We start from the raw sequence: 25,605 nt of genomic DNA on the forward strand, positions 1-25,605 counted from the left end.
CTCGATTTATCATTAGTAGGTTATACAAAAAAATCTTAATAATAAATGTCGATAATTGAAAAATATATAAAATGACGAGATTAGTAAGACCAAAGTTTTCCCTTTAAAGACAAAAAATTCCTAATAACCACATAACCTAAATACGTATTGAGATTTTAATATGTTTATTCATATGTCAATAATATGTTGCATATATTCATACTTGTCATGTCAACAGATGTCGCTAATTGACGATTAACAATACATTACGATTTGACATTGATTCAAAATTATATTTTTTACTGCATGTTTTTATATTTCACATCATTTATTTTAGTATGTAATTTTTTTTAATGCTTCGAATAAAAAAAATATAGCACTTTTTCTTTAAATTTTTTTTACTCACGATATCATTATAGGTTTTCATTAACGATTGAAAAACTAAAATATCATGTAATGATGTACGTGTGATACCTACCAAGTGCGTTTTTCTTGTGTATTTGTTATTTATTAATATACACAAAAAGAAATATTCAATGTCTAAGAAACTAATTTCTAATATTTTTTAGTTAATTTTAATACAAAATAATACAGAGATTTTAGTAAAAGCGTAAAAAAATTATAAACAATTTACAATTTTTATGCAACATTATTGTTCCTTCAATCTTCACTAAGTACTTAAAAATACATTTTTATATATACTTTGGAAATATTAAAATTTAACGCTATAATAATGAATTATTACATAGAAATCATACATAACATATTTTATTACAAATATTTAATTTTATAATTATAATTAATTTTGATTAATACGAATATAAGGTAACGTTTAAGGCACTTTTAAGGCAGTCTTTAACTTGTATAAAATATGGTAAATATTTTTCCCATGATCAACACCTACATTATGTAATATCTTTTTTTTATATCTTCATTGGAAATCAAGCGTTTATTTTCTTGCATATTTATTGCACTTTTTCCTTTTTTAAGTATTGTTGTGTCAAACTATGATTCTAGGATTCATTATCATACATTTTGGTACATTTATATAAAAATTTAAATAATTTAAATTACAAAATAGTAATGATTATTTTTTTTAAATGTTGTATATAAAATACTTAATATAAAAAATACAGATCTTAAAATACAAATATAAAATATTTTATAAACTTTTCAGATACCAACTTATAGATAAAAAGAAAAAAATCCTCAACAAAATGGCTAAAAATATTTTGACAATATCGACTTATTGGATACGTATTTTATGGTATTTAATGTATTTGTATTCTACAGCATCATCTTATGCTTTGTTTCTTATAGTTCTAGTACAATCATAAATTTTTGTAAATGACAAGTTACTGATTTACTACAATTTGTGCTCCACGTTTTTGACTTTTTGAATACAGAACTCGTGTAAATTTAGTATGTAACTACCCACATACTGAATTTCATCTCAAATAATTCAACATTAAATTGGTTCAAATTAACGGGAATGAATCACACACATACTAATCCTTTATCATTCAACTTTATCCTTCAACCTCCATAACTCTTTTTCATAATGTTCCCAATATTTACGTATATAAAATAATACGACGTTACAAAAGTCACATACACTTAACTTAGTTTATATTTAAAGTAAATAGTATACGGAGTAAGTAATATTACGTATGTAAAAATATACAGAAGCAGTAATTTAAAAACAAGATAAATTTACAACTGAGCTTAAACTACCGCTTCTATTCAACTGATCATAGTATATTACTCAGAAATAGTATATATACTATATGTGATATAATTTAATGTCTCTTGCCTGTATCCACTCAGTATAAATGTATATAAAAATATTTACAATCATCTAGCAATACATAGCTTTTAACTCCTTCCTCAAGATCTTACCCGAAGTGGTTTTTGGTATAGAATCAACAAACTGTACATCTTTTACCTTCTTAAATGCCACAACTTTACTATTTATGAAGTTCAAAACCTCTTCCTTCTTCAGATCTTGACCAGCTTGAACTACGAGAGCCTTCGGAACTTCTCCAGATATTGGATCAGGTATACCTATCACAGCGCAATCTTGGATTTTGGGATGTGATCGAAGCAACGCTTCTAATTCAGCTGGTGGTACTTGGAATCCTTTTACCTATGGATAAAAATAAATATTACTTTATAAAATACAGGCATAAAAGCAAAAATTTGGTGCATTTAACACTTGTTCGTATTGAGTTAGTAGTATTTATCGACTCAATTCGACGGCTTTTTTAAGTGTCTTACCTCGACATTTCGTTCTAGGTATACCGATTTTGATGATCATTATTTTATTCGAAACTGACAAGTGGTTTTTAAGCCATCCCTAATAATGCGTATTTAATTGTTTTTTTTTTTTTTTTTTTCGTTATTTTACGTTGTACCTATTTATTTATTTTATTTTATTTTATTTTATACTTTATTGTACACCACAAATATATTACAAACAAAGCATAAAGATAGTTACAGACAGTGAAGTACAATGGGCGGACTTATGGCTAATTAGCCATTTCTTCCAGACAACCCATTTTCATGTTGGTGTACAATGAAATCGTTTTTTTTTTTTTCCGAGCCATAAAAAGTGTATGATACTAAAACTATGAGTCTCATTTACATAATAATTAATTATAAGCTTACTTTAATCAATTCCTTTAGTCTATCAGTGGGATATAGGAATTTCTCCTCGTCGTACTTCCCAATGTCTCCAGTTTTGAGCCAGCCGTCTTCGGTTATCGTTTCTTTAGTCGCTTTCTCGTTTTTATAATATCCCTTCATGACGTTTTTACCGCGGAACCATATTTCACCTTCCTAGAAAGAAATAATGAAAGAAAATAAAAATACTTAGAAATTAAATAATATAAAAATACTTTAGAATATATTGCTTTTTTACTTAAAATATAAGTATTTAAGTAAAATGTCTCCAATATATCTAAAGCATAGATATTTTTAAAGGGTTATTTAGATGGTTCATAAAATTATTATACTGAAAAAATATAACAGATTCTATCGTGTACTGGCTGGTGTCATAGAGATGGTAAGTCCAATTTCCAAAAATTACAAATATTTGAAACGTGTTTACAGATGTTTGACTTGTCTGAGTGTATGTGCCTGTGTGGTTTGTGTTTCCAGACCCACAATGGATGATTCAACCCTAAAACTGGCCGTCGAGTAAGAGGCGTCTATATATTTCATTTAAAAATAGTATTATATAAAATAATTTTATTTAAAAACATTGTACTTATTGTTACAAATTTTATTTTCTAACAATATATTTCTTAAATTTAAATGCATTTTTAACTAATTGTACTGTCAAATTATTATTTCAAATTGCTTTTATAACTTAATCAAAGTATTATTTTCATCACATATTAAGGAACTCTAAGACTATATTAACCAAGGCAAACTATGTTTTCGAATTCCGGTAGTAGGACTTTGGTCTTGTTTGTACCATATCATACCAACGTATTTCAATACGTATATCAAATGTTTGCAGCATAAATTATCCTGTTTTCATGTCCAATGGGCCGCAAAAAAAGGGTCGGTTAGAAAATATTCAATATATTCAAAAGTATATGTATAATAAAATATATAACATTTTTATTAATTTTTAATAATTGTATAAAAAACTGAAAATGTAAAATAATGACTTTTTTTTAATTTAGTAACAAAAAATTCAAATCAAATGTTTCGCGTTTGTTTTAGTTTTGGAATAAAAATTTATAAATATGGTATTTCGGCATTATAAATTTTATTATTCTGAAGTCATCATGTCCTTTACCCCTGAAGTATGTACCAGGGTCCTGGTAATGCCTGAAGATGGGCACAATCAGCGAAATACAGCGAGGACTGGTGTGACTCTTTTTACGATTCAGCGAGTTTTCAAGCGTTTCCATGAAACTGGATCCAATCTCCGAATACCAGAAACAGGCCGAACAAGGTACACGATGGCGCGGGAGGGTCGCTCTATATGGTATCAATAATTTTGAGAAATCGCTTTCTCACGGCCGTTGAAATAAATCATCATTTACTAGCTGAAAGAAGCCATCTGAGTACGGAGAGAGTAAGGGCCGGTTTTTTGATCCGTAGTAAAAGTAGAGTTAACTATTTGTCAAATTGACTATAGTTAAGATACTAACTAATGGTTAAGCCGAAGTTTCGTTTTTTGATCGCTATTTTAACTTTAGTTACTATTAACGAATAGTTAAAGTATTGCCATTGCAATGAACCTAGGGTAAGGTCATTTTTCGTAGGGAGTCGTTATTTTCATATGGTAACATTTGTAGATCCGAATGCATTTTGACATTAGTCGTGACGTGACATGTCAAATTCATGTAAATTCATTGAATTTTCAAAAGATTGTGATAGTTGTATTTTTAACCGAATTCCAAAAAAGGAGGAGGTTCTCAATTCGATTGTATTTCTTTTTTTTATGTATATTACTTCAGAACTTTTGACTGGGTGGAGCGATTTCGACAAATTTTCTTTTGATCGAAAGGTGATGTGTGTCATTTGGTCCCATTTAAAATTATTTGAGATCTAACAACTACTTTTCGAGTTATATCTAATAATGCGTTTTTACTTGACGCTTTTTTCGTCGACCTACGTTGTATTATACCGCATAACTTTCTACTGGATGTACCGATTTTAATAATTATTTTTTTTTGTTGGAAAGGGGATATCCCTAGTTTGGTACCATGATAAGGAAACCAGGATCTGATGATGGGATCCCAGAGAAATCGAGGGAAACTCTCAAAAATCCGCAATAACTTTTTACTGGGTGTACCGATTTTAATAATTTTTAGTTTAATCGAAAGCTGATATTTATCATATGGTTACATTTAAATTTTATCGAGATCCGATTACAACTTTTGGAGTATCTTTGATAATTCGTAGTTACTTGACTATTTTTTCGTCGATCTACGTTGTATTACTCATCGATGTAATTGAAGTTGGTTCTTTTTTTGTTTGCGAGCAAACACAATTATTAATTAAAGATTAAAGACCAGCTTAAAAAAAACTTAAATAATGACGTCAAGCAAGTAAGTGCAAGAGTTGTTTTTAACCTTTTATCATAATGTAAAGCGGTTCTTGAAGATCATAATATGTTTAATATTCTCCATTTTTTTATCTAAATTAACGTTGCTTCTTAAGGATTACCCCATATTGACCAGTAAAAAAACTGATCATGCCAGTAATCAGCAAAAAGATGCAGCCTGGCGATCACTAGCCGAAAAGTTTAACTCTGACGCAGACCGCTTCCGCACTATGAAACAAATTGCAAAATTCGACATCATCCCAATGCTCCAGCGGCGAATTACGTAGTCTTAACACCTTAGGTCTTCTCATTATAACGTACTCCGTAACTATTTCACCATCAGATGAACTCTCCGATATGTCAAAGCATCTGGTTATATTTAAATTCATTAGGTACCCACAAAATCGGCGTAAATACTGAACACGATACTCAATATCAACGAGTTGATATTGAGTATCGTAACGAAATGATATAGGAACCCAATACCTTGCTTTGAAGACAGAATTATCAATGGACACGGTATACAACAAAAGAACAGATGTTGATTTTGTGAGAACAAAAGATAACTATTAGTCATATGGCTAAACCCTCGACGTTGCTGTGGTTAAATATTTTAACTATTTGTTACTTTTTCAACCATTAGTTAAGCTAACTATGGGTCAAAAAACGTATTTTATAGAAATTTAACTATTTGTTGCAATTTTTAACTAATGGTCGCCTTAACTAGGGATCAAAAAACCGGCCCTTAGACGGCATCTGGCTGAAGCAAATTTGTTAAAAAGGTGAGGTTGAGGATCTTATCAGAGTGCTTGTATTTCAATAGATTCTAAGTGGCCTTTCTTTATGAGGCGATACACGCGGTTATATGTCTGTAAGCAGTGTGTGTGTCTCAAATTTTAATTTCATTTCATAATGAGACTCGATTAAAACGACCACTTCCGCGCTTCGTCCCTTGCTGTCACTAGTAATGCAAGGCCGCCTACTCTAAGTTACCCATTTACCTTTTTTTTTTTTTGTTTTTTTTTTTTCATATCACTAAGTCGACAAACAAGCGTACGGCTCACCTGATGGTAAGATATTACCGTATACCGCTTATAGACGCCTGCAACACCAGAAGCATCGCAAGCGCGTTGCCGACCCAATCCCCAATAGCTCTGGTCACCTTACTCACCAACAGGAACATAATACTACTTGAAAACAGTATTATTTAGCTGTGATCTTCTGTAAGGTCGAGACTACCCCAGTCGGGCTGCTCCATATTTTGAGCAGGAAATTCCTGCTGTGTCCTACCTCAGTTAAAACTTATATCAAAATACAGGACTTATACATTTTTGTTTTCATTTGTTACAGTGATGATTTGTATTTTTGTGTACAAGTGAAAGATATTATCTATCAATCAAATGCAGGGCTTGGCTATAAATGAAAGTACCTAAAGTGGGAACTCCAGATGTCTAAACATTTAGATTTTTTTTTTTTTTTTGAATGGCAAATGAGGATCCAATTACTTGCTGTGGGAATGCGATGGTCATAGATCCGATTCCTCGTGTGGAGATTATTTTTTATTTCTATTTCTTTCTCAATTTTACAATTTTCATGTTGCAATTAAACGAAGTAAAACGAGTTTATTTAATAAAATAGTCATTATAAGAATAATGAGTTCTTTTTTGAGATTTTTAATTATTATTTTACAACATCGTTAACTTACTTTTAATAGCGATATTAATATGTATTAAACATTAACATTGTTTAAATTATAGAGGAAAAAAACGTGAACAAAATATCGTTTCAAAATACCGCCTACTTTGTTGCTACTTCGTACCTATTATACGATATTGCTTGTCATTGTTTGCAAAACATGGGAGTACTAGTTATACAACAATATAAAATAATATAATAATATATGCACTTCTAGCACGTTATTACAAAATAGCATTATATTCAATACTAGCTGTTTTCGACTTCGCGTGGAATATAGTGAATTTACATATTCAACGTGATTCTTTAAATTGGCATAACTTTTTTATTTATGAACCGATCGACATGAAACAAACACTAAATGTTAAGCTAAGCTTGCCACAATATATTAGTAAAAACCACATCTAAATAGGATGTCGTTTTTGAGATTAGCGTGCACAAGCACACAGCCAAACAGACAAAAATTCTGAATATCTACATTTTGGGTGCTATTTCCGTTGATAAAGGTCTCAATAAGGCTTTTTCTTATATATCTCAAATGTACAGACAGCTACCCGTTACATTTTTATTATATTATTCAATATAGATTATTACTTGACGTGAATAAAACGTCAATGCTAATTTTGATACTAAATTATAATAATTCCATCACTATGCGCGTCTATTGACTCTAAAAACAAAAAATCTATCAAGGTCAGAATTATAATTGTGTTTGCTCGCAAACGAAGAAAAAACCGACTTCAATTACATCGACGAGTAATACAACGTAGATCGACGAAAAAATAGTCAAGTAACTACGCGTTATCAAAGATTACTCAAAAAGTAGTTATCAGATCTCAATAAAATTTATATGTGACCACATGACAAACATCAGCTTTCGATTAAATTAAAAATTATTAAAATCGGTACACCCAGTAAAAAGTTATTGCGGATTTTCGAGAGTTTCCCTCGATTTCTCTGGGATCCCATCATCAGATCCTGGTTTCCTTATCATGGTAGTAAACTAGGGATATCTTCTTTCCAACAAAAAAATAATTATCAAAATCGGTACACCCAGTAAAAAGTTATTGCAGATTTTCAAGAGTTTCCCTCGATTTCTCTGGGATTACATCATCAGATCCTGGTTTCCTTATTATGATACTAAGCTTGGGATATCTCCTTTCCAACAAAAAAAGAATTATCAAAATCGGTACATCCAGTAGAAAGTTATGCGGTATAATACAACGTAGGTCGACGAAAAAAGCGTCAAGTAAAAACGCATTATTAGATATAACTCGAAAAGTAGTTGTTAGATCTCAAATAAATTTAAATGGAACCAATTGACACACACCACTTTCGATTAAAAAAAAATTGTCGAAATCGGTCCACACGTTCAAAAGTTCTGATGTAACATACATAAAATAAAATAAAAAAACAAAAAAAAAATACAGTCGAATTGAGAACGTCCTCCTTTTTTGGAAGTCGGTTAAAAATAACTTAATTCGAACTCCGTAACCTTTAAACCGTACTTGGTATATTAAAGGCCTATTTCACCGGTAGTTGAGAAGGTTTATCCTGCACATAATTAATAGGCTTTAACTGCAGGAGGTAAAAGATGCCTGTTTTACCTCAATTCTTAAACTACAATTAACCGCCTACACATTCTAAATTTAATATATGGCCCTCTGCAAAATTGAGGTTGACACTCCGGCTGTAATCATTAACTATCCTTTAGATTTATTTCATTTTTATTACTTTGTTTACACGTATCGATGAAGTTATTATTAAATGTTGTGTACGAGATATAATCAAGCCAATACGAGTAGCGGTCAATAACTTGTTGTATCAAAGGCGCGTACTTAGTGATGTGAACCAGTTTCGTAAAAAACCTAAAATAATCGGTTTTTGTAAGAACCGATAATCACTGGCTATTTTTCTGGCAGGAAAATCCTTGAATATCCTGTTTTAATACTTAACTAACTTCGCGATACAAAAATGTTTCAGTTAGGCTTATTAATTATTTAGAACTGTTCAGATTAATTACCTTTTTTGCGTAAAAATGCCAAAATTAAAAGGTAAATCAATTACTACGAACTTTGAAACCGTTTTTTAAATAATCGGTATTTTTCGGTGTTCTAAATCGTAATCGGTTTACATCACTAGCGCGTACATAGTGAGAGTGAAACTACTTTGTTATTGTATATTTTACCTTGAACCAATACTAATAAAGGTTGTTTTTTTTTTTTTTTTTTTTTTTTTTATTTAAACTCATTTTACATTAAATAAAATTACAGTAATACACTCCAAAAATCGCAGAGATTTGTCCGGAGTGTTAAGTTTGAATACAGTTCATTTAGGCAATTAAAAATAAGGTGGGTAGTTCTGCAAATTAAAGTAGGTATCTTTTAATTAGGTGTAAATGCGTACGCGGGGAAGGCGATCGAGACGCAATACCGGTTTGTTACAAACAGTTACAGGATGTTCAGATAATACGACTTCAATTCATTTCTTAAATTTTTTGTAGTGATTCTTTTCTTAAATGCCATATCTAATCCATTCAACAAGCGAGGAGTCAAATATTCAGTGGTCCTTTCACCATATACGTTATTTGTTGCAGTTGTTGTTATAAGTTTTTGTTTTGTTATTTGTCGTGTATTAATTTTATGGTGAATTTTGTGCTGTATGTCCATATTAAAAAAGTTTTCTTTTAATACGTTGTATTGAAATTTATATTCAACCGGTAATACGTTGCAGTGCTTAAAAAGTTTATCGTCATCATTTTTATATTGTTCTTTTATTTTAGGAGTTACGATTTGTTTTAGGATTCTTGCTTGTAAACTTTGTATAGTATTAAGATAAGATTTGATATTAGACTTTAAAAAGTGTCAGTTTGACAAGTTTAATACAGTTTGCAAATCTGTGAATTAACATGTTACAGCGAACAGACAGCGTTTTACTCTCTCTTTCAATATCCACTGTGTCTGACAAGCTCTTAGTGACCCAGTGAACCCGATATTTGAATCGGTTGAAATTTAGAATCGTTTGGCACGAATTTAAAGGCGAAAAGGGGGTGAGGGTAGAGGGTGAGTTCCCCTCAACCCATTGCGTTCGTTGCAAGCGTGAGTGTCTCGCTTCAGTCTGTAATATCCCACTACTAGGCATATGCCTCTTTCCCATGTAGGAGAAAGATCAGAGCTTAATCCACCACGCTGCTCCAGTGTGGTTGGCGGATATATTCCCTACTATGAGTAACGATCGCTATCAGGTGTACATGATAACAACCGCGCGAGTGTCTACGTTTGTCTTTTAACGCAAGATCGAAGTGCTTCCGCAGCGCCGGAGATGTCCCAGAAAGAAATTGGCTTGAAATGGTCTAATTTTGAGCTTAGGTGTATGAGATTTTTTTTTCAAGAATGGTTGATTACCTTGTTTTGCGAGTGGTATGGGGAAGTAAAGGAGACCCCCCTCCCCCTACCAGACCCTCTCGTCGAAATTCGTGCCAAACGATTCTAAATCCAACCCTTTTAATTGGTAAACTCTTTTCAACTGAGAACCCCCTACAGCAACACAAGTAACTCTCTAGTTGTCTTCTTTCTTCTAAACATTAAATACGCTGGATGGATTAAAAATTATCTCATTCATAGTAACAGAGATAGCAAAAAAATTACAAACACGAAAAAACATCTTTATACAAAAATACATAAAACAATGGATGTGCATAATCATAGGAATCACATAATTTGATTTAAATTCAATTCTAATAATTTAATTTATGCTCACATTATTAAGACGAGGAAGAGCCAAAATATACAAATGTGTGTGTGAAAGTCCAAAGATCATACAATATCTATTTTACAGAACTATTATCAAATGTACACCGTTGTTTATACACACATTAGCTAACAACAAAGAAAAGAAGCCAGAGAAAAGAGAGAAAGTAAGATAAAAAATATATCCCATCTGGACTTTTAACCCCCTTGTCATATCAGTTTCAGCTCCACATTAGTCTTCTATGCACTACATACTATTTGTATGTACTATGTACTATTTGTATGTACTATGTATAGTACTTATCTATGGATTTAATCCGATGAAGTTAGCCGAATCTGATCTGTAACTGTTAATTGTTATGTGGTGTGGCTTGTGTGAACTTTAACTTACTTTTCCAGGTCCCAAAGCCTCCTGAGTCTCCAGATCAGCTATCTTGACCTCCCCTCCCGCAAATATATGACCTACTGAGTCGTGATGATCTCTATCTGTGTTGTTCGCTACTGATATACCGCCACTTGTTTCTGTCAGTCCATAACCTTGTCTGAAAATTATGTTTTTCTAAAAAAAAAAAGATTTAATTATTCACTATATTATATTGCCTTCAACTATCGTATTTTATAGTAATAATTTTATAGGTACAATTTAGTGCATTATTTTTTTTTTTATTGCTCTTTTGGATAGTGAAATGAATGTTTCCGTATTTTAACTATAAATCACGAAATACTGAAAGGTTTTGAATAAAACTTTACTGGATATGAATCCATACTACGAGTCGTGTTTGTTAGATGTGTTTATAAATGTGAAACAAATTTATATTATTTTACAACAAAAATTTCTTTATCGATAAATAGCAATATAATTTGGATGATAAAGAACACATTTAGATAAACGATCTCCAAATGAGATCCTATTATCAAATCTTGGTATCAATAACATGATTAGATAGTATTGATTGAATAACAATAATAAAAATTTTGTTTTTTTTTTTAATACCCATTAAGACGATAGAACAGCATTCATGGTCTGATCAACTAATGTTAAAACTAAAAAAATCACATAGTGGTCTAAAATCGATAGTAATCGAGTACATATGCAAGATAACACATGTATCATTACATACCTGCTAGGATGGTCAAATGAAATCTGGTCCAAACAACGTTAATTAATAAAATGATCATTGGAATAAATTCAGTTTATTTCATCCATTTGCTCAACATAAAAATATAGCTGAGAGAGTACCTATACGCTAATGAAGTAAAAAAATTAGGGTTACCTATTTTCCCCCCATTGCAACTATGAGGTTGCCAGGTGCAAACAGGTATATTCACATAGATAACATACCCTTGCCTATTATTTAGTTAATCTACATGTTAAATGAAAAGTTATTTTATTTCCAATTTAATTGTATAGGGTTGCCTCATTAAAAACGTAATTTAATATATGATTGCCTACATTTAAGGTTTAGTACAAGAGCACGGTGGAAGAAATGTTACACCCTCATGTGTTAATTAATAATAATCCTTAATATACCTACGCTACATAAAGAGGGTAAGTTAATATTAGTATCATCTTATCAGTTATATACATTTATTTACTATCAATAAATATGTACTATCAATAAATAGTACACAATTACAAAATACTAAGTATTTTATTGCAGTGTTAGTTAATAGTTTTGAATTAAAAATATATATATACTTACGTTTTTAGTGAGTAGAATCTCAGCATCCGTACCGGATACGGGAGCCGCACCGCAGATAATACTTCGAACGGATTCCAGATGTTCTGGCGTCACTGAAGGATGTTTACCCAAAAACGTCACTGTAATTATAAAAATGATATTTTAAATGTTCATAAACCAGACTATAATTTTTATACGAGTATAATTATGTTCAGTTCTTTTTAGCAAAAGTATAGTTTCACTTCTTAACACTTAATATTGGCTAGCCTGTTGAATAGTGACCCTGCTATCTGCTCCGAGGGGTTATGGGTTCGATTCCCGGCTCAAGCCTTGGTGTTATATATGTATTTATTTATATATAAATACGTTTATGTATATTTATCGGAAATAAGTGTAGCTGTATCAATCGGTAACAGCCGGTTCCAGATGATTTCCTTAGGAACAGATGACCATGTGCGTATGTTTTAGATATAAAAAAATTAAAAAAAAAACAATTGCTTTGAAAACCAAGTTAGTATAAAATAACATACTTAGAAGACACTTATTAGGGATAACAAAACTACTAACAGCTAATAAACAGCTATTAAACCAGCAAACAAAAAAAAAGACTATATGAATTATACATTCATATAGTCAGATATAAAATATTTGAGGTCACACCCATTAAAAAAAAAATTAAAGAATTGCGACACTTCTTTTGTGAAGTTGGTTAATTTTAGTATAATATATAATTATATACTTCTTGATATTATGAAATCTTACCCATTGGCGGAACCACATACATATGATTAGCTTTGTGTTTTGCAATGATTTCAACAAAAATGTCTGGCTTAAATGTGGCCAGGGTCACCAGCTTCGCACCTCTGCCCATGAGATTTATCAATATTACGTTAAAACCGAAAATATGGAAAAATGGTAATACTGCTGGTATTACTGCTTGGGATGAATCTGCAAAAAAAAAAAATTAGCTTGCAGATTTTTTACATTTTTTTTTCATGACCTGAAGAAGTGTGCCCTAAATAAAGTTAATTTTATTCAATTTTAACTTGCAAGTATTAACCTTTTTGATATATGTATATATACTCAAAATTCATTTAAAAGATATCATTTTGTATGACAAATGTCAATTGTATTAAGTCTGAAATTAATTACTACTGACTTTGACCTGTATTGTTTAAAAAGATAAATGTCAGCATATGTGTTATTTAACTATCTACTTTCTAATCATATTATAGAAACTATTTAAATAGTATTAACCACATTTTTTTTCTTTAGATAAGAGGTGTATTAGTATTCAAGTTTTAAAGAAATCATTAGTTTTGAGTTTGTTAATCTGTGATATATATGTTGTTAATCTGTGATATCATTAATAAAGATTCATCAGGTACTAATCCCGAAGATTAGACTATTAGTAAATTAGATATTAACATTGATATTAATAACTGCTCTGGTCTCACTACATCGTACCGTAGTACGCCGTGCGTGTAGTCGCCTGAAACATCGACAGTTTGCGGGTTCCATTCCCACTCGGGTTGGATATTTCTTTCCGGTTTGGTTGACTGCCTTTTTTGGTCTCCCCACCGTGCCTCAGAGAGCATATTAAGCCATCGGTCCCAGCTGTCATCATAAATACCTGATAGAGATTGTTACTCTTAGTAGGGAACACATCTGCCAACCTGCAGTGGAGCAGCATAGTGGAATAAGCCCCGACACTTCTCCTACACGGAGAAAGCGGTCTTTGTCTGGCAGTGGGATGTTACAAACTGAATCGTCGTTGTCGTAAATTCGATTTTAAACTTACCAGTGGCCTCCTCAACACCAATAACTTTTGGAACAAATATCATTTCATTCATAGTAACCAAATTTTCATGAGTCAGTTCCACTGCCTTAGGGAAACCAGTTGTACCACTTGAAAACGGTAGAATGGCTGTATCTTTTGCACTTCTCTTTACTCTTTTTAAGCAATCAGTGTCTATATTCATGTCTTCAGCAAACTCTGCAAACTTTATTGTATTCTCTGGTACATCATTATCTAATAATATGATCGGTACATTTAATTTAATTTCTTTGAGAGCTTGCACAATGTTCGGATAGAACAACTTGGAAGTAACAACTGCTTTACATTCAATTAATCCCAATTGATGTTTTAATTCATCTAAAATAGAGAGAGAAATAGAGGAGATGATTACAATATTGTGAAGAATTTACTGAATATACGCTTTTTATTTTAACTTAACCAATACATATAATAATAATTGTGTTTGCTAGTATGTAAACGAAAAAAAAAAAACGACTTCTATTACATAGACAAGTAGTAACAACGTAAGTAGACGAAAAAAATTAACAAACGCACTAGTCGTCACTACGATTTTCGAGGGTTCCCCTCGATTTCTCTGGGATTCCATCATCAGATCCTGGTTTGCTTATCATGGTACCACCCTTGGGATATCTCTTTTCCAACAAAGAATGAATTATTGAAATTGGTTCATAAACGACGAAGTCATCCCTGAACTTGCATAAAAAAAAATATTGTCGAATTAAGTAACCTCCTCCTTTTTTGAAGTCGGTTAAAAATGTAACAGATTGCTGTCTGGACATAGATGATATATGAGAAAAATATTATTGGGACCTTTATCAACGCAAATAGCACCCAAAACAATGATTGTTAAAGAAATTTGTCTGTCTGTCCATTTGTCACTGTTTCACGCGAACGAAGTCGCGGGCACAACCATTTAAGAAATATACAACATTTTGACTAACAAAGATGAGAATTTTACAATTTTATTACACTAATTATTATACAAAATAAACATTCAAATTATTTTAATCATAATAAGAAAAAATGAGCATAAAGTTTTTGCTCGAAATTTAAAAGTTAATATTTTTAAACTAAGAGTAGTACTTACTAGGTGTGTATGCAGGATTCATTAAACTTGCAATACATCCAGCCTCAAGAATACCTAATACTACACATGGATATTCAGGAACATTAGGCAATACAACGGCCACTTTATCATCAGTCTGCAACTTTAATTTAGACCTAAGTGATGCACCAAAGGAAATAGACATCCTGTATGTTTGAGCATAGGTATAGCCATGGCCAGTTACAGCACATACCTACGCAAAAAAAAGAAAACATTTTATTTTAATTTAAATCACTATGACAGCCAGTTTACTTATTGACACTAAAAATTTACATATCTAGTTAGTGGACTACCAAGTTTATTAACTTAACAAAAGAATTTGTCGTTTGTAGGCTATAAGCTACCTGCACAAACAAAATATAAACATAAAATTATGTTTAGTTTATAACCAATACATAGATATACGCGTTGGTTGGCTCTGCGCTGGTAAGTGTCAGTTACAAGCGTTTTCGAGTGTTTAGTGATTTTGTTTTTTGTTTTTTGGCAATTTCCACCTGAATTGAATTATTTATATATTTGTTTGTGTTGTTTACTGTTAAGTGTACGTTGTAAGTAGTTTTTTTTGTTTTTTGTTTTTAAAAAATGGATACCGACCCGCCGGACCCCGGTGGAGGTAACAAAACCAACAGAAAAAGACCTTTAAACGATCCTTCTGACTCTGACCAGACTAAAAAGTTAGTTGTTAACCCATCTTCATCGACTCCTTCAATTCAATTAACATACACCAGCCCCGAATTTCAAAACGACAAGAGGTTATACTCTTCGGATGATGCTGCTCCATTTGTCGTTCATGTCACCAAACCTGAGTCTGAATCCAATAGCGGTACGGTTCTTCGCCCTATTCAATTTGGACATTTCTTATTCAAAAACAACATCAAAAACATTGTAATGGATGGTATCAAGAGAATTGGTAGGAACCGAATTTCTATTGAATTTAGATCAGCCGAACATGCTAATCAATTCCTAGACCATCCCGCCCTTGGAGCTGCTGGATTTACCGCAATAATTCCATCTTATAGTGTATCTCGCATGGGAATTGTTCGAGATGTCCCAGTAGATTGGTCTATGGAGGAATTTGTAGCTAATTTAGAGGTTCCCCTTGGATACGGTAAGGTTATGAAAGCTAGGAGATTGAGTCGGAAAGCTGTTAATGATGGTTCCCCTACCTGGATCCCCACCCAGTCAGTTGTCCTTACTTTTAATTCTCAAAAGCTCCCACCTCGTGTTTATTGTTTTTTCTCCTCTCTACCAGTTGAGACATATCTTTTACCAACAATACAGTGTAACAAGTGCTGTAGATTTGGACATATTAAAGCACAATGTAGGTCCAAACCCAGATGCTATAAATGCTCCCAGATGCATGAAGGGGAAACATGTAATGTATCATCTCCTACATGTCTTTACTGCTCTGGTCCACACTCAGCAAATGATACTTCTTGCCCAGAATGCTCTAGGCAGAAGTCCATTAAATTGATCATGTCTCAAGAAAGCATATCTTACCTCGAAGCTTCTGCCAGATTCCCTCATGTAAGACGTTCATTTGCTGACTCTACAAGAATCTCTTCCTCTTCTCCTGTTTCCTCTATAAATAGAAAGAATACTCCTCCAACGACAATCTCCTATAAAAAAACAGTATTTACTCCTCAACGCCCTCCTCCCCCTATCACACCCGGCTATGACAGTCATGCTCATAGGGAGATTGTAGAGACACCTGTTTCTGAATCTCCAAATGGATGTGCAGTCCCAAATGATTCTCTCTCTCCTAACGATAACGTTATTGAACTTCTTACTTCTCTCCTGATCAACTTGCTTTCCCGGTTCAGTGATTCCGAGCTACCGAACAATATTCACAAAAACTTAACTCAGCTTGCAAACCTCATTCCCAACAATGGAGCACATCATCCTACAGTGGAACTGTCGTAGCGTTAAAAACAAAATCCATGAATTATTATATTTAATTAAAAAGCACAATCCATTAATTCTTGCCATTCAGGAGACGTGGTTAAGACCTGGTTCTCATTTCAGAGTCCCGGGCTATACATGCCTCCGGGACGACAGGACTGATGGCAAAGCTGGAGTAGCCATACTGGTCTCCAGGAACTGTATATATTCTTCCGTTTCCATCCCCTCGCACAGTGACTTAATCAATATTGTGGCTGTCCGCATTTTAAACATTACTTTCTTCTCTGTGTATATACCTGAACCCAATATTAACGTCCTGTGTGAATTCTCATCTGTCCTCTCGTCTATTTCTCCCCCTATAGTAGTGTTAGGTGATTTTAACATTCATCACACATCTTGGGGTTCCCATTATTGTGATTATTTGTCCCCATATTTTTTAGATATCTTAGATGATTATAACCTTGTTATGTTAAATGACGGGTCCCCCACTCGCAGAGTCTCCCCTCTACAAAACCCAAATAGTGCTGTAGACTTATCATTCTGCTCTGCATCCATTTCTTCCCTATCCTCGTGGACCATTCTCCTTCATTCTTTTGGCAGCGATCATTTTCCAATTGTTATATCACTATCATTCTCTTCTAGACCTACTGTTATCCCTATTCCCCCTAGATTGAAATTTAATGTGGCCAAAGCAGATTGGTCACAGTTTGCAGTAGTTATGGATAATGAAGTCAGTCATATCCCTCCTGTCCAATCAAATAACGTCCACCTAGTGTATAATTATTTTAAAAATGCACTCTTGCAAAGTGCTGAAAAGGTAATTCCTTTAAAAGGCTCTGGCACTTTTAAAAGGACATCCCCTCCTTGGTGGGATGCTGATTGCTCAAATGCATGTAAGCGTCGCAAAGATGCAGAGCGACAATACTCTCTTTCTATGAGTCTAGATAATTATTTAAATTATAAAAGAGTGGCAGCTGAAGTGAATAGACTGCTCTCTGAAAAGAAAAAGAGGGGCTGGTACCACTTTTGCGAAAGTTTATCCCCTGCCTCTCACCCTTCTATTGTTTGGAAAAACATTAGGAGATATAGAGGAACACTTTCTGCTAGTGATAACCATCAGTCCAATGACACATCTACTTGGATCAATGCCTTCTCGCAAAAGTTGGCACCTCTATCGGTCCCTTCATTGGAAGAGTGTACAACATACATAACCTCAAATCATATGCCATCAAATCAATTCGATGCCCCCTATTCTATGGAGGAATTTCAACTGGTTTTGCAGTCCTTAACAGACTCCTCTCCTGGTGAGGATGGTATTCCTTATTCTTTTATTGTCAAGAGTGGTCCAGCTACTCAAAAGCTTTGCCTAGATATTTTAAATTATATATATCAATCGGAAGTCCCTCCAAATGAATGGCGAAGACAAATAGTTTTGCCTATCTTGAAACCGGGAAAACTTAGTACAGACCCGTATGGCTATAGACCAATAGCATTATCGTCCACTATCGCTAAGATCCTTGAACACCTTATTAAAAACCGATTGGAATGGATTATGGAAAGTGGAGGAGTCCTTTCCAAAACTCAATTCGGTTTTCGAAAAGGCTTTAGTACTATGGACAGCCTTGGGATCTTCATGACAGACTTACGCATTGCATTCTCTAAAAAAGAAACAGTTGTGGGAGTATTTCTTGATGTGGTATCTGCATATGATAACGTTCTTCTTCCGGTGCTCAGGCAGAAAATGCTAAATCTGAGTATCCCTGTGAGGATGACAAATTTTATCTACAACTATTTTTCTTCCCGCTCTATTATTATATCTACAAGACATTCTTCTTTCCCTCCAAGAATGGTGTGGAAAGGACTCCCTCAAGGCTCTGTTTTGAGTCCTCTCCTTTATAGTATATATACTCACGACTTAGACCTCTCAGTTAATTGTTTTTGCAATGTCCTTCAATATGCAGATGACCTATCACTATATATTTCCTCCAAAGACATAAATGAATGCACTACTCGACTTAACTCTGCCATTGCCTATTTGAATGATTGGTTAGGTAATCATGGGCTGTCTATATCTATTGACAAAAGTACTGTAGTGGTTTTCTCTCGTTCCAGACTTGTTCCTGACATTAATATAACTAGTAAACAACAAGTTTTCCCGGTTAAAGATAGTGTAAGATTCTTGGGTGTTTATCTGGACTCAAAGATGACCGGTATACATCACATTAATCACATAAATCAGAAATGTGAAAAGAACATTAATATGTTACGGTCCCTCTCAGGAGTATGGTGGGGCTCCCATCCTTATTCCCAGAAGCTACTTTATAATTCCCTTGTCCGTAGTCATTTAGACTATGGATCTTTTCTCTTAGAACCCTGTAATAAATTATCTTTAAAGTCATTAGACAAGATCCAGTCCAAATCACTAAGAATCATTATAGGCGCCATGCGATCCTCCCCAGTTAATGCTCTCCAAGTCGAATGTGTTGACCCTCCTCTTCATCTTCGAAGACAATACCTATCTGATAGATTCCTTTTTAAAGTCTTTCAATCCCACTATCACCCACTTATTAGTAAACTCCATACTCTTTCCCAACTCTTCTCCTCCTCTAATTATTGGTTGCACAAAGATCCCCCATGCCTCTTAATCAGTTACCAAAAACTGACTAGTCTCCCTTGCCCTATCTATCAATGCCGACTTAATCCCCTTTTTGATACTCCTTCTGAATCTCTTATATTCCCACCTCACATTATCCTTAACTTTTCTATTGAGAAAGGCTCACCTATTGCTAACATTCAATTTAATCAAATAATAAACGAACAGTTTAAGGACTGGATACTTATTTTTACGGATGCATCAAAATTTTCTGTTCATAGCTGCGTTGGTGTGTCCGTCTGGATCCCTAAAGTAAATGTGATTTTAAACTTTAAATTACCTGCCATGTCTTCAGTTTTTACAGGGGAATCAATAGCTATCTTAGAAGCACTTTCTTTTATAGAATCACATCATTTAGATAAGTCCATTATACTGTCAGACTCCAGAAGTGTTCTTAAAGCTATTGTGTCAAACCCATTTCGGTCAAAAAACAAATTTTCTTACATCCTGAAAATAAGACAGTTACTTTTTAAATGCCACTCACAGAACATTCGGGTTGTGCTTGCATGGATTCCTGGACATAGTGGGATTTTAGGTAATGAAAGTGCAGATGCTTTTGCTAAAGAAGCCACAATATCTGGTATCCTTAGTCAATTTAGAGTACATTGCCAGGATCTCATCCCACTTGCAAAGACTCACATGATGACTAAATGGAATAACCTTTGGTCTCAGTCAAGCAGATCCTGTGGCAGATATTATGCTGAAATACAAGACTCCATCCCTCCAAGACCTTGGTTTTTCCAATACCATCAAGCTTGCAAATTTGTCTGTTCAACAATATGTCGCCTTAGACTTGGACACTCATGTACTCCTGTATTTCTTGCAAAGATCAGGATCAGGGACAACTCCCTTTGTGAATGTGGGATCGACGAAGGTACCCCAGAGCATATCTTTTTCTGTTGCCCAAAGAATTATCCTTCTCTCTATGACTTACTTCCTCCATCTATTCCCCGTCCTTGTAATTTCAAATCTATTTTATCGTATGTACATACCCCTTTTATTGATATTTTATGTTCGTATATATCAACTAACAACATTAAATTGTAATGTGATGTCCATCTAATAAATTAACCCTTTGTAGACTCGTGTGACATTTCTGTAACAAACCTAAATAATCTTGCTAAAATATATAATAAACATTTTAGTTCATTCAAATCAATGTCTCTGTATTGTAACATACCACACCGAACTCTTTAGTATCAAATACAAATCATAGATGGCGTAATTTGTTGATTTTAGTTAGTTTGAATTTCGTGCGTTGATTAAAGTGACAAGTTTAAACTCGATGAAAGTTTAAATTTTATGTAAAAATACTAAAAGTGTATAAAATTGTATTGTTTTCATCGAAACCTGTAGGTAAGTGATTGATTTGGTTCATATATTGTTACAAAAGTATATTTTTGCTTTTTTATGTGAAAAAAGTAACTTTTATGTTTGTAACATTTCTGTTACATTGAGTGACGATGGAAATATTAATTGTAACTAAAGTATGTGGATACTGATGTAAAATTATCTCGTATTATTTCAGAATGGGGTCGCACTCACTACGGGATAGTGAAATATGTGACTTATTGCACCAGTATGACAGCGAAGACGGGTTAGAGGGCGATGATGACAGCGTAATTGATCCAGATTTCCAGCCGTTATCAGAAGATTTAGAACTTTTTTCTGATTGTGAAGAAAATACTGGAGTTGATATAGATGCAATTATTGAAGAATCTGAACGTAGTGAGACTATTGCTGGCTCCTCGTCTGCAGATCCTGGACAGCAAGATAGCCAATCAAATAAAGCTTCGACTAATCAAAAGCGACAAAAGCGGCAATTACAATGGAAAAAAAAGAACCTAGTTCTAAACGACCAACAGTTGCAATTTACGGGTAATACTACTTTACCGCCTAATTTACTTGAGCTTGATACACCAATTCAATTCTTTTTCTATTTATTTCCCAAAGAATTGATAAGTTTTATTACTGAACAAACTAATCTCTACATTATACAAAAAAATCCTAATCAATCCTTTCAAATAACTGATACCGATATCCAGCAGTTCATTGGTGCAACTTATATGATGTCATTGATACAGTTGCCAAGGGTAACCAGTCACTGGAACACATCTATTGGTACACCCATGATTCAAGAAATAATGCCAAAGCAAAAGTTTGAAAAAATTAGACAGTATATTCATTTCAATGACAATTCTAATTTACCCTCACGTAATGCAACTAATGGTGACAGGCTTTTCAAAATTAGACCTATCATAGAAAATTTGAATAGGACTTTTAGTGGAGTTCCATTGGAGAGGTACCTTTGTGTGGACGAACAGATTTGCTCCACTAAGGCAAGAAGCAATTTGAAAAGATATAATCCCAAAAAACCACACAAATGGGGTTATAAGATTTTTGTACTAAGTGGGGTCTCAGGTTTCGCCTATAAAATTGAACTTGAAACAGGAGCTGAAAATATTGTGCTCCCCGCAGAACCAGATTTAGGACCATCTTCAAACGTTGTAGTCAGAATGGCGCGGGTCATACCAAGACATCAGAATTATCAACTTTATTTTGATAATTACTTTACTTCCTTGGCATTACTGGAGTACTTAGCTAAAGAGGGTATACTGAGTCTTGGGACAGTAAGACGCAATCGCATTCCAGATTGCAAACTACCCGCTGACAAGGAAGTAATGAAAAAGGAACGCGGATTTTCCGTTGAATATGTGACGAATATGGACGGCATTGATGTGTCGAACGTTATATGGAAAGACAACAAAGTTGTAACGCTCGTATCATCTTTTGCCGGTGAATTGCCGAAGGCCCAAGTCAGACGTTACGATAAGGCCAATAAGAAGTACATCAATATTGATCGCCCTCATATCGTCGGAGAATATAATCGCCATATGGGAGGTGTAGATTTGATTGACAGTATTATGGGAAGGTATAAAATTTTGACACGAAGTAAAAGATGGCAGGTTCGGATGTTCTACCACTTATTAGACCTGACTATGGCTAATTCTTGGCTTTTATATCGAAGAGTAAGGCAGGCAAAAAACTGCAGTGACAAACAAATGTCTTCAGCAGATTTTCGACTTGACATCGGTGAGACTTTATGCAAGCTTGGCTTGAAACCTAATGTCAGACATCGAAGATCAATTGAATGTGAAATTCAAGCCAAAAAACACAAGGGGCCGGCGCAACATGTCCCCCCAATGGCAGTAAGGCAGGATCAAATTGGCCACTGGCCGATTTGGGTAGAATAAAGGGTTCGGTGCAAGTTTCCCAAGTGTACTGGTGTATCACAAACAATTTGCGAAAAATGCGGAGTAGCGTTATGTTACAACAAACAAAATAATTGTTTTAGATCCTTCCATACTAAATAAGTACATTTTCCTTTAGTTTAACTCAATGTTACAGTAATGTTACACTCCCTAAAATGACAAATAAATAAGTAATAATAAATATTTTTTAATTTCTGAGAAATACGTGTTTTTTTATTTGTTTAAAGCTGTCATATTTCAAAGTCTTTTTAAATTTTTTGATCTTGGGCTACAAAGGGTTAACAATTTGTGTTTGTGTTTGTTTTAGGTAATTCAACAGTGAAAGTCTGCCACTTTAATACCGTATAAATATTTAACACTTGTACTCTCATGACACCAATATTCTTAGCAGAGCATTTACCCTAAACATAAAATCATAGACTCACTCTGACATTGGCAAATCCTCACGGAAGCCATTATACAAGAAGAAGAAGAAGAACCAATACATATAAAAATGAACGTTTGTCTGTATGTGCTTTATACAATCATAAACTAAGCATTTGGTCACGTCATGATCTTCAGCAAAGTGTTGTGCATGAGCCCATAAAGGTTTTTAAGTTAGTATGACCAAAAAAATAATTAAAAAAAACAAACAGGGTGAGCTAAATAAAACTGTTTAAAAAGTGTAGCAACACACGCAAGGTACAGCTAGGGCTATGATGTACAATATAGATAGATTTTTTTTATCGCAGGTTAAATTTTTGTTATTTCTGACTCTACCTTAATTCCGGTGCTGCAGTAAGTGTACTCATGCTCCGTACTGAGACCATTAAAAACAAAACAATCTTTACTGCAAGATCAAAATACAATACAAACTGACCTTTAACGACTGACAAATATACACTTTTAAACAAAATAACGCGTCAGACATAATATTCTAATAAAATTAGTAACATTGTGTGCTAGAATATAGGTTTAGAAATTCTAAAAATACCCAAAACCGAATCGGAGCACCCCACTGTCTACGTGGTCTTGGTCTGCCCTACCCCTAGAGTGTTTTTTTTTAAGCTGCAGAGGCTTGCTTAAAATATACTTGCTTCACGGCATTAATATATTGTGGAGTGTTGTGTACCCCGTAATGGGATACATATTAGATAATAATGTAATAGTGAATCATATATAATGTTCCATATGTATTCTGTGGATGTACCTATAAAATAAAATAAATAAATAATTATGTAGTGAAATTTAAGTAAATAACAGAAATAGATAACTTATACATAGATAAACAAATAATAACTATATAAAAAATAATATATATATAAGAAAAAAAAAATCCTTACTAACAGTAACATAGGTTAAGTGTACATTGTAAGTAGAACATAAGTATACATATATGGTAACTAGGAAATAAGTGTACATATATGATAACTAGGCAAATAAATGTAAATATAGACATAGATAAGAAAAATAATAATGTTAGAAATTAGAAAGCAATTATGTGTATACTTCTGCATAAACAGTATTTAGTAAGGAAAAAAAAAAAAAAAAAAAAACCGTCGGCGTCGGACTACGTCCTAGTTTTACTAGGCAGTCACAGGACTGTTGATCTGTAGTATAATAAGTAGAAAAATCGCCTGTAGTATTATAATGCATGCATGATAAACAAAGGCACGGGCATTTTAAGCCCGTGGATCAAAATTTATAAATAAAATTAAAAAAAAAAAAGCCACAGAGGCGTCGAGGGAGGGCAGCCCTCGCCCGCAAGCAAGGGCGGAAGGGCTGCACTTCCCGCAGCGCCGGAGCCAAGCGTTACTCTAACGTTAAAGGTGGTAAGTTAATTTTAACAGTAACAAGGGGTTTAACAAAAATTTAACCTCCGATAAAAAAAATCTACCTATATTGTACATATTAACCAAAATGTATATTGCTGTACTTACTGTTAAAGTTTTGTCTGGCCATCTATCCAGGTTGTGCCATGCAAAATCCCTGATAGTTTGATGTTGTGTTTCAAAATCTTTATGAACAGATTTAAGTATATTTGCTTCATTACTTTTTTGACGAGATGATTGAGGCAGTAATAATTTTTTTCTCGATATTATTTGATAAGTCGTACGGCGAAGAGCACTTGCCATTATTATTTTTTATAATAATAGGTACTAAAAATACAATATAAAACAGGTAAATGTTGCTAAATTCCGAAGCTTACTGTTTTATTCAAAAATTCTTTAATTGTGCCCATAAATGCGAATGTTAAACACAACAACACTAAGATAAAACAAAAACAACACTGACATAATATGAGCTGGTATCGAAACACTTAAATAATTTTATCAATGCAAAGTTAAATTAATAACATAACGGTTTAATGATTCCTTTTGCAAGTAGTGTCACTCACCTTTACAAAATAAACCACTCTTTTCACGAGTTCCTTTAACAATGATCAGTATGTCACTCTACTCTAGAAATATTACTAGAAAAACTTGTTTTGCAACGATTATCAAGGAGAATATGATGACGATTATGTTTGAAAACAAACTGAACTGACACGTATACTAATGTTATGTGTACGTAATTAGGGTAATTAGTTAATTACATATAATTATAAAGTTATTTAATTTTTTTTCATGTTTAAGAACCGGTTACGGTAGACTAAAAAAAGACAAACTTGAACATAAATATAAACAAATCAAAATAAAATCATG

General features: G+C 33.3%; 1 protein-coding gene and 1 long non-coding RNA gene across 2 annotated transcripts; one reads left to right on the plus strand and one right to left on the minus strand.

Annotated features, from left to right (window-relative positions):
- Positions 1 to 1,837: 1,837 nt before the first annotated feature.
- LOC123661079 (4-coumarate--CoA ligase 3-like) lies at positions 1,838 to 25,605 on the minus strand. The gene is made up of 9 exons (XM_045596087.1): positions 25,299 to 25,605; positions 24,841 to 25,059; positions 15,077 to 15,287; positions 13,972 to 14,325; positions 12,933 to 13,118; positions 12,192 to 12,310; positions 10,880 to 11,047; positions 2,647 to 2,817; positions 1,838 to 2,125 (listed from the first exon to the last, which is right to left on the minus strand). The coding sequence occupies exons 2-9, from the start codon at positions 25,033 to 25,035 to the stop codon at positions 1,838 to 1,840; spliced, it is 1,692 nt and encodes a 563-aa protein (XP_045452043.1). The 5' UTR covers positions 25,036 to 25,059; positions 25,299 to 25,605.
- On the plus strand, positions 15,597 to 23,381 carry LOC123661083. Its single transcript, XR_006744287.1, has 2 exons — positions 15,597 to 15,642; positions 23,229 to 23,381. It is a non-coding gene; the product is annotated as an uncharacterized LOC123661083 (long non-coding RNA).

Source organism: Melitaea cinxia, chromosome 16 (assembly GCF_905220565.1).
Source record: "Melitaea cinxia chromosome 16, ilMelCinx1.1, whole genome shotgun sequence".
In the NCBI taxonomy this organism is placed as follows: Eukaryota; Metazoa; Arthropoda; class Insecta; order Lepidoptera; family Nymphalidae; genus Melitaea; species Melitaea cinxia.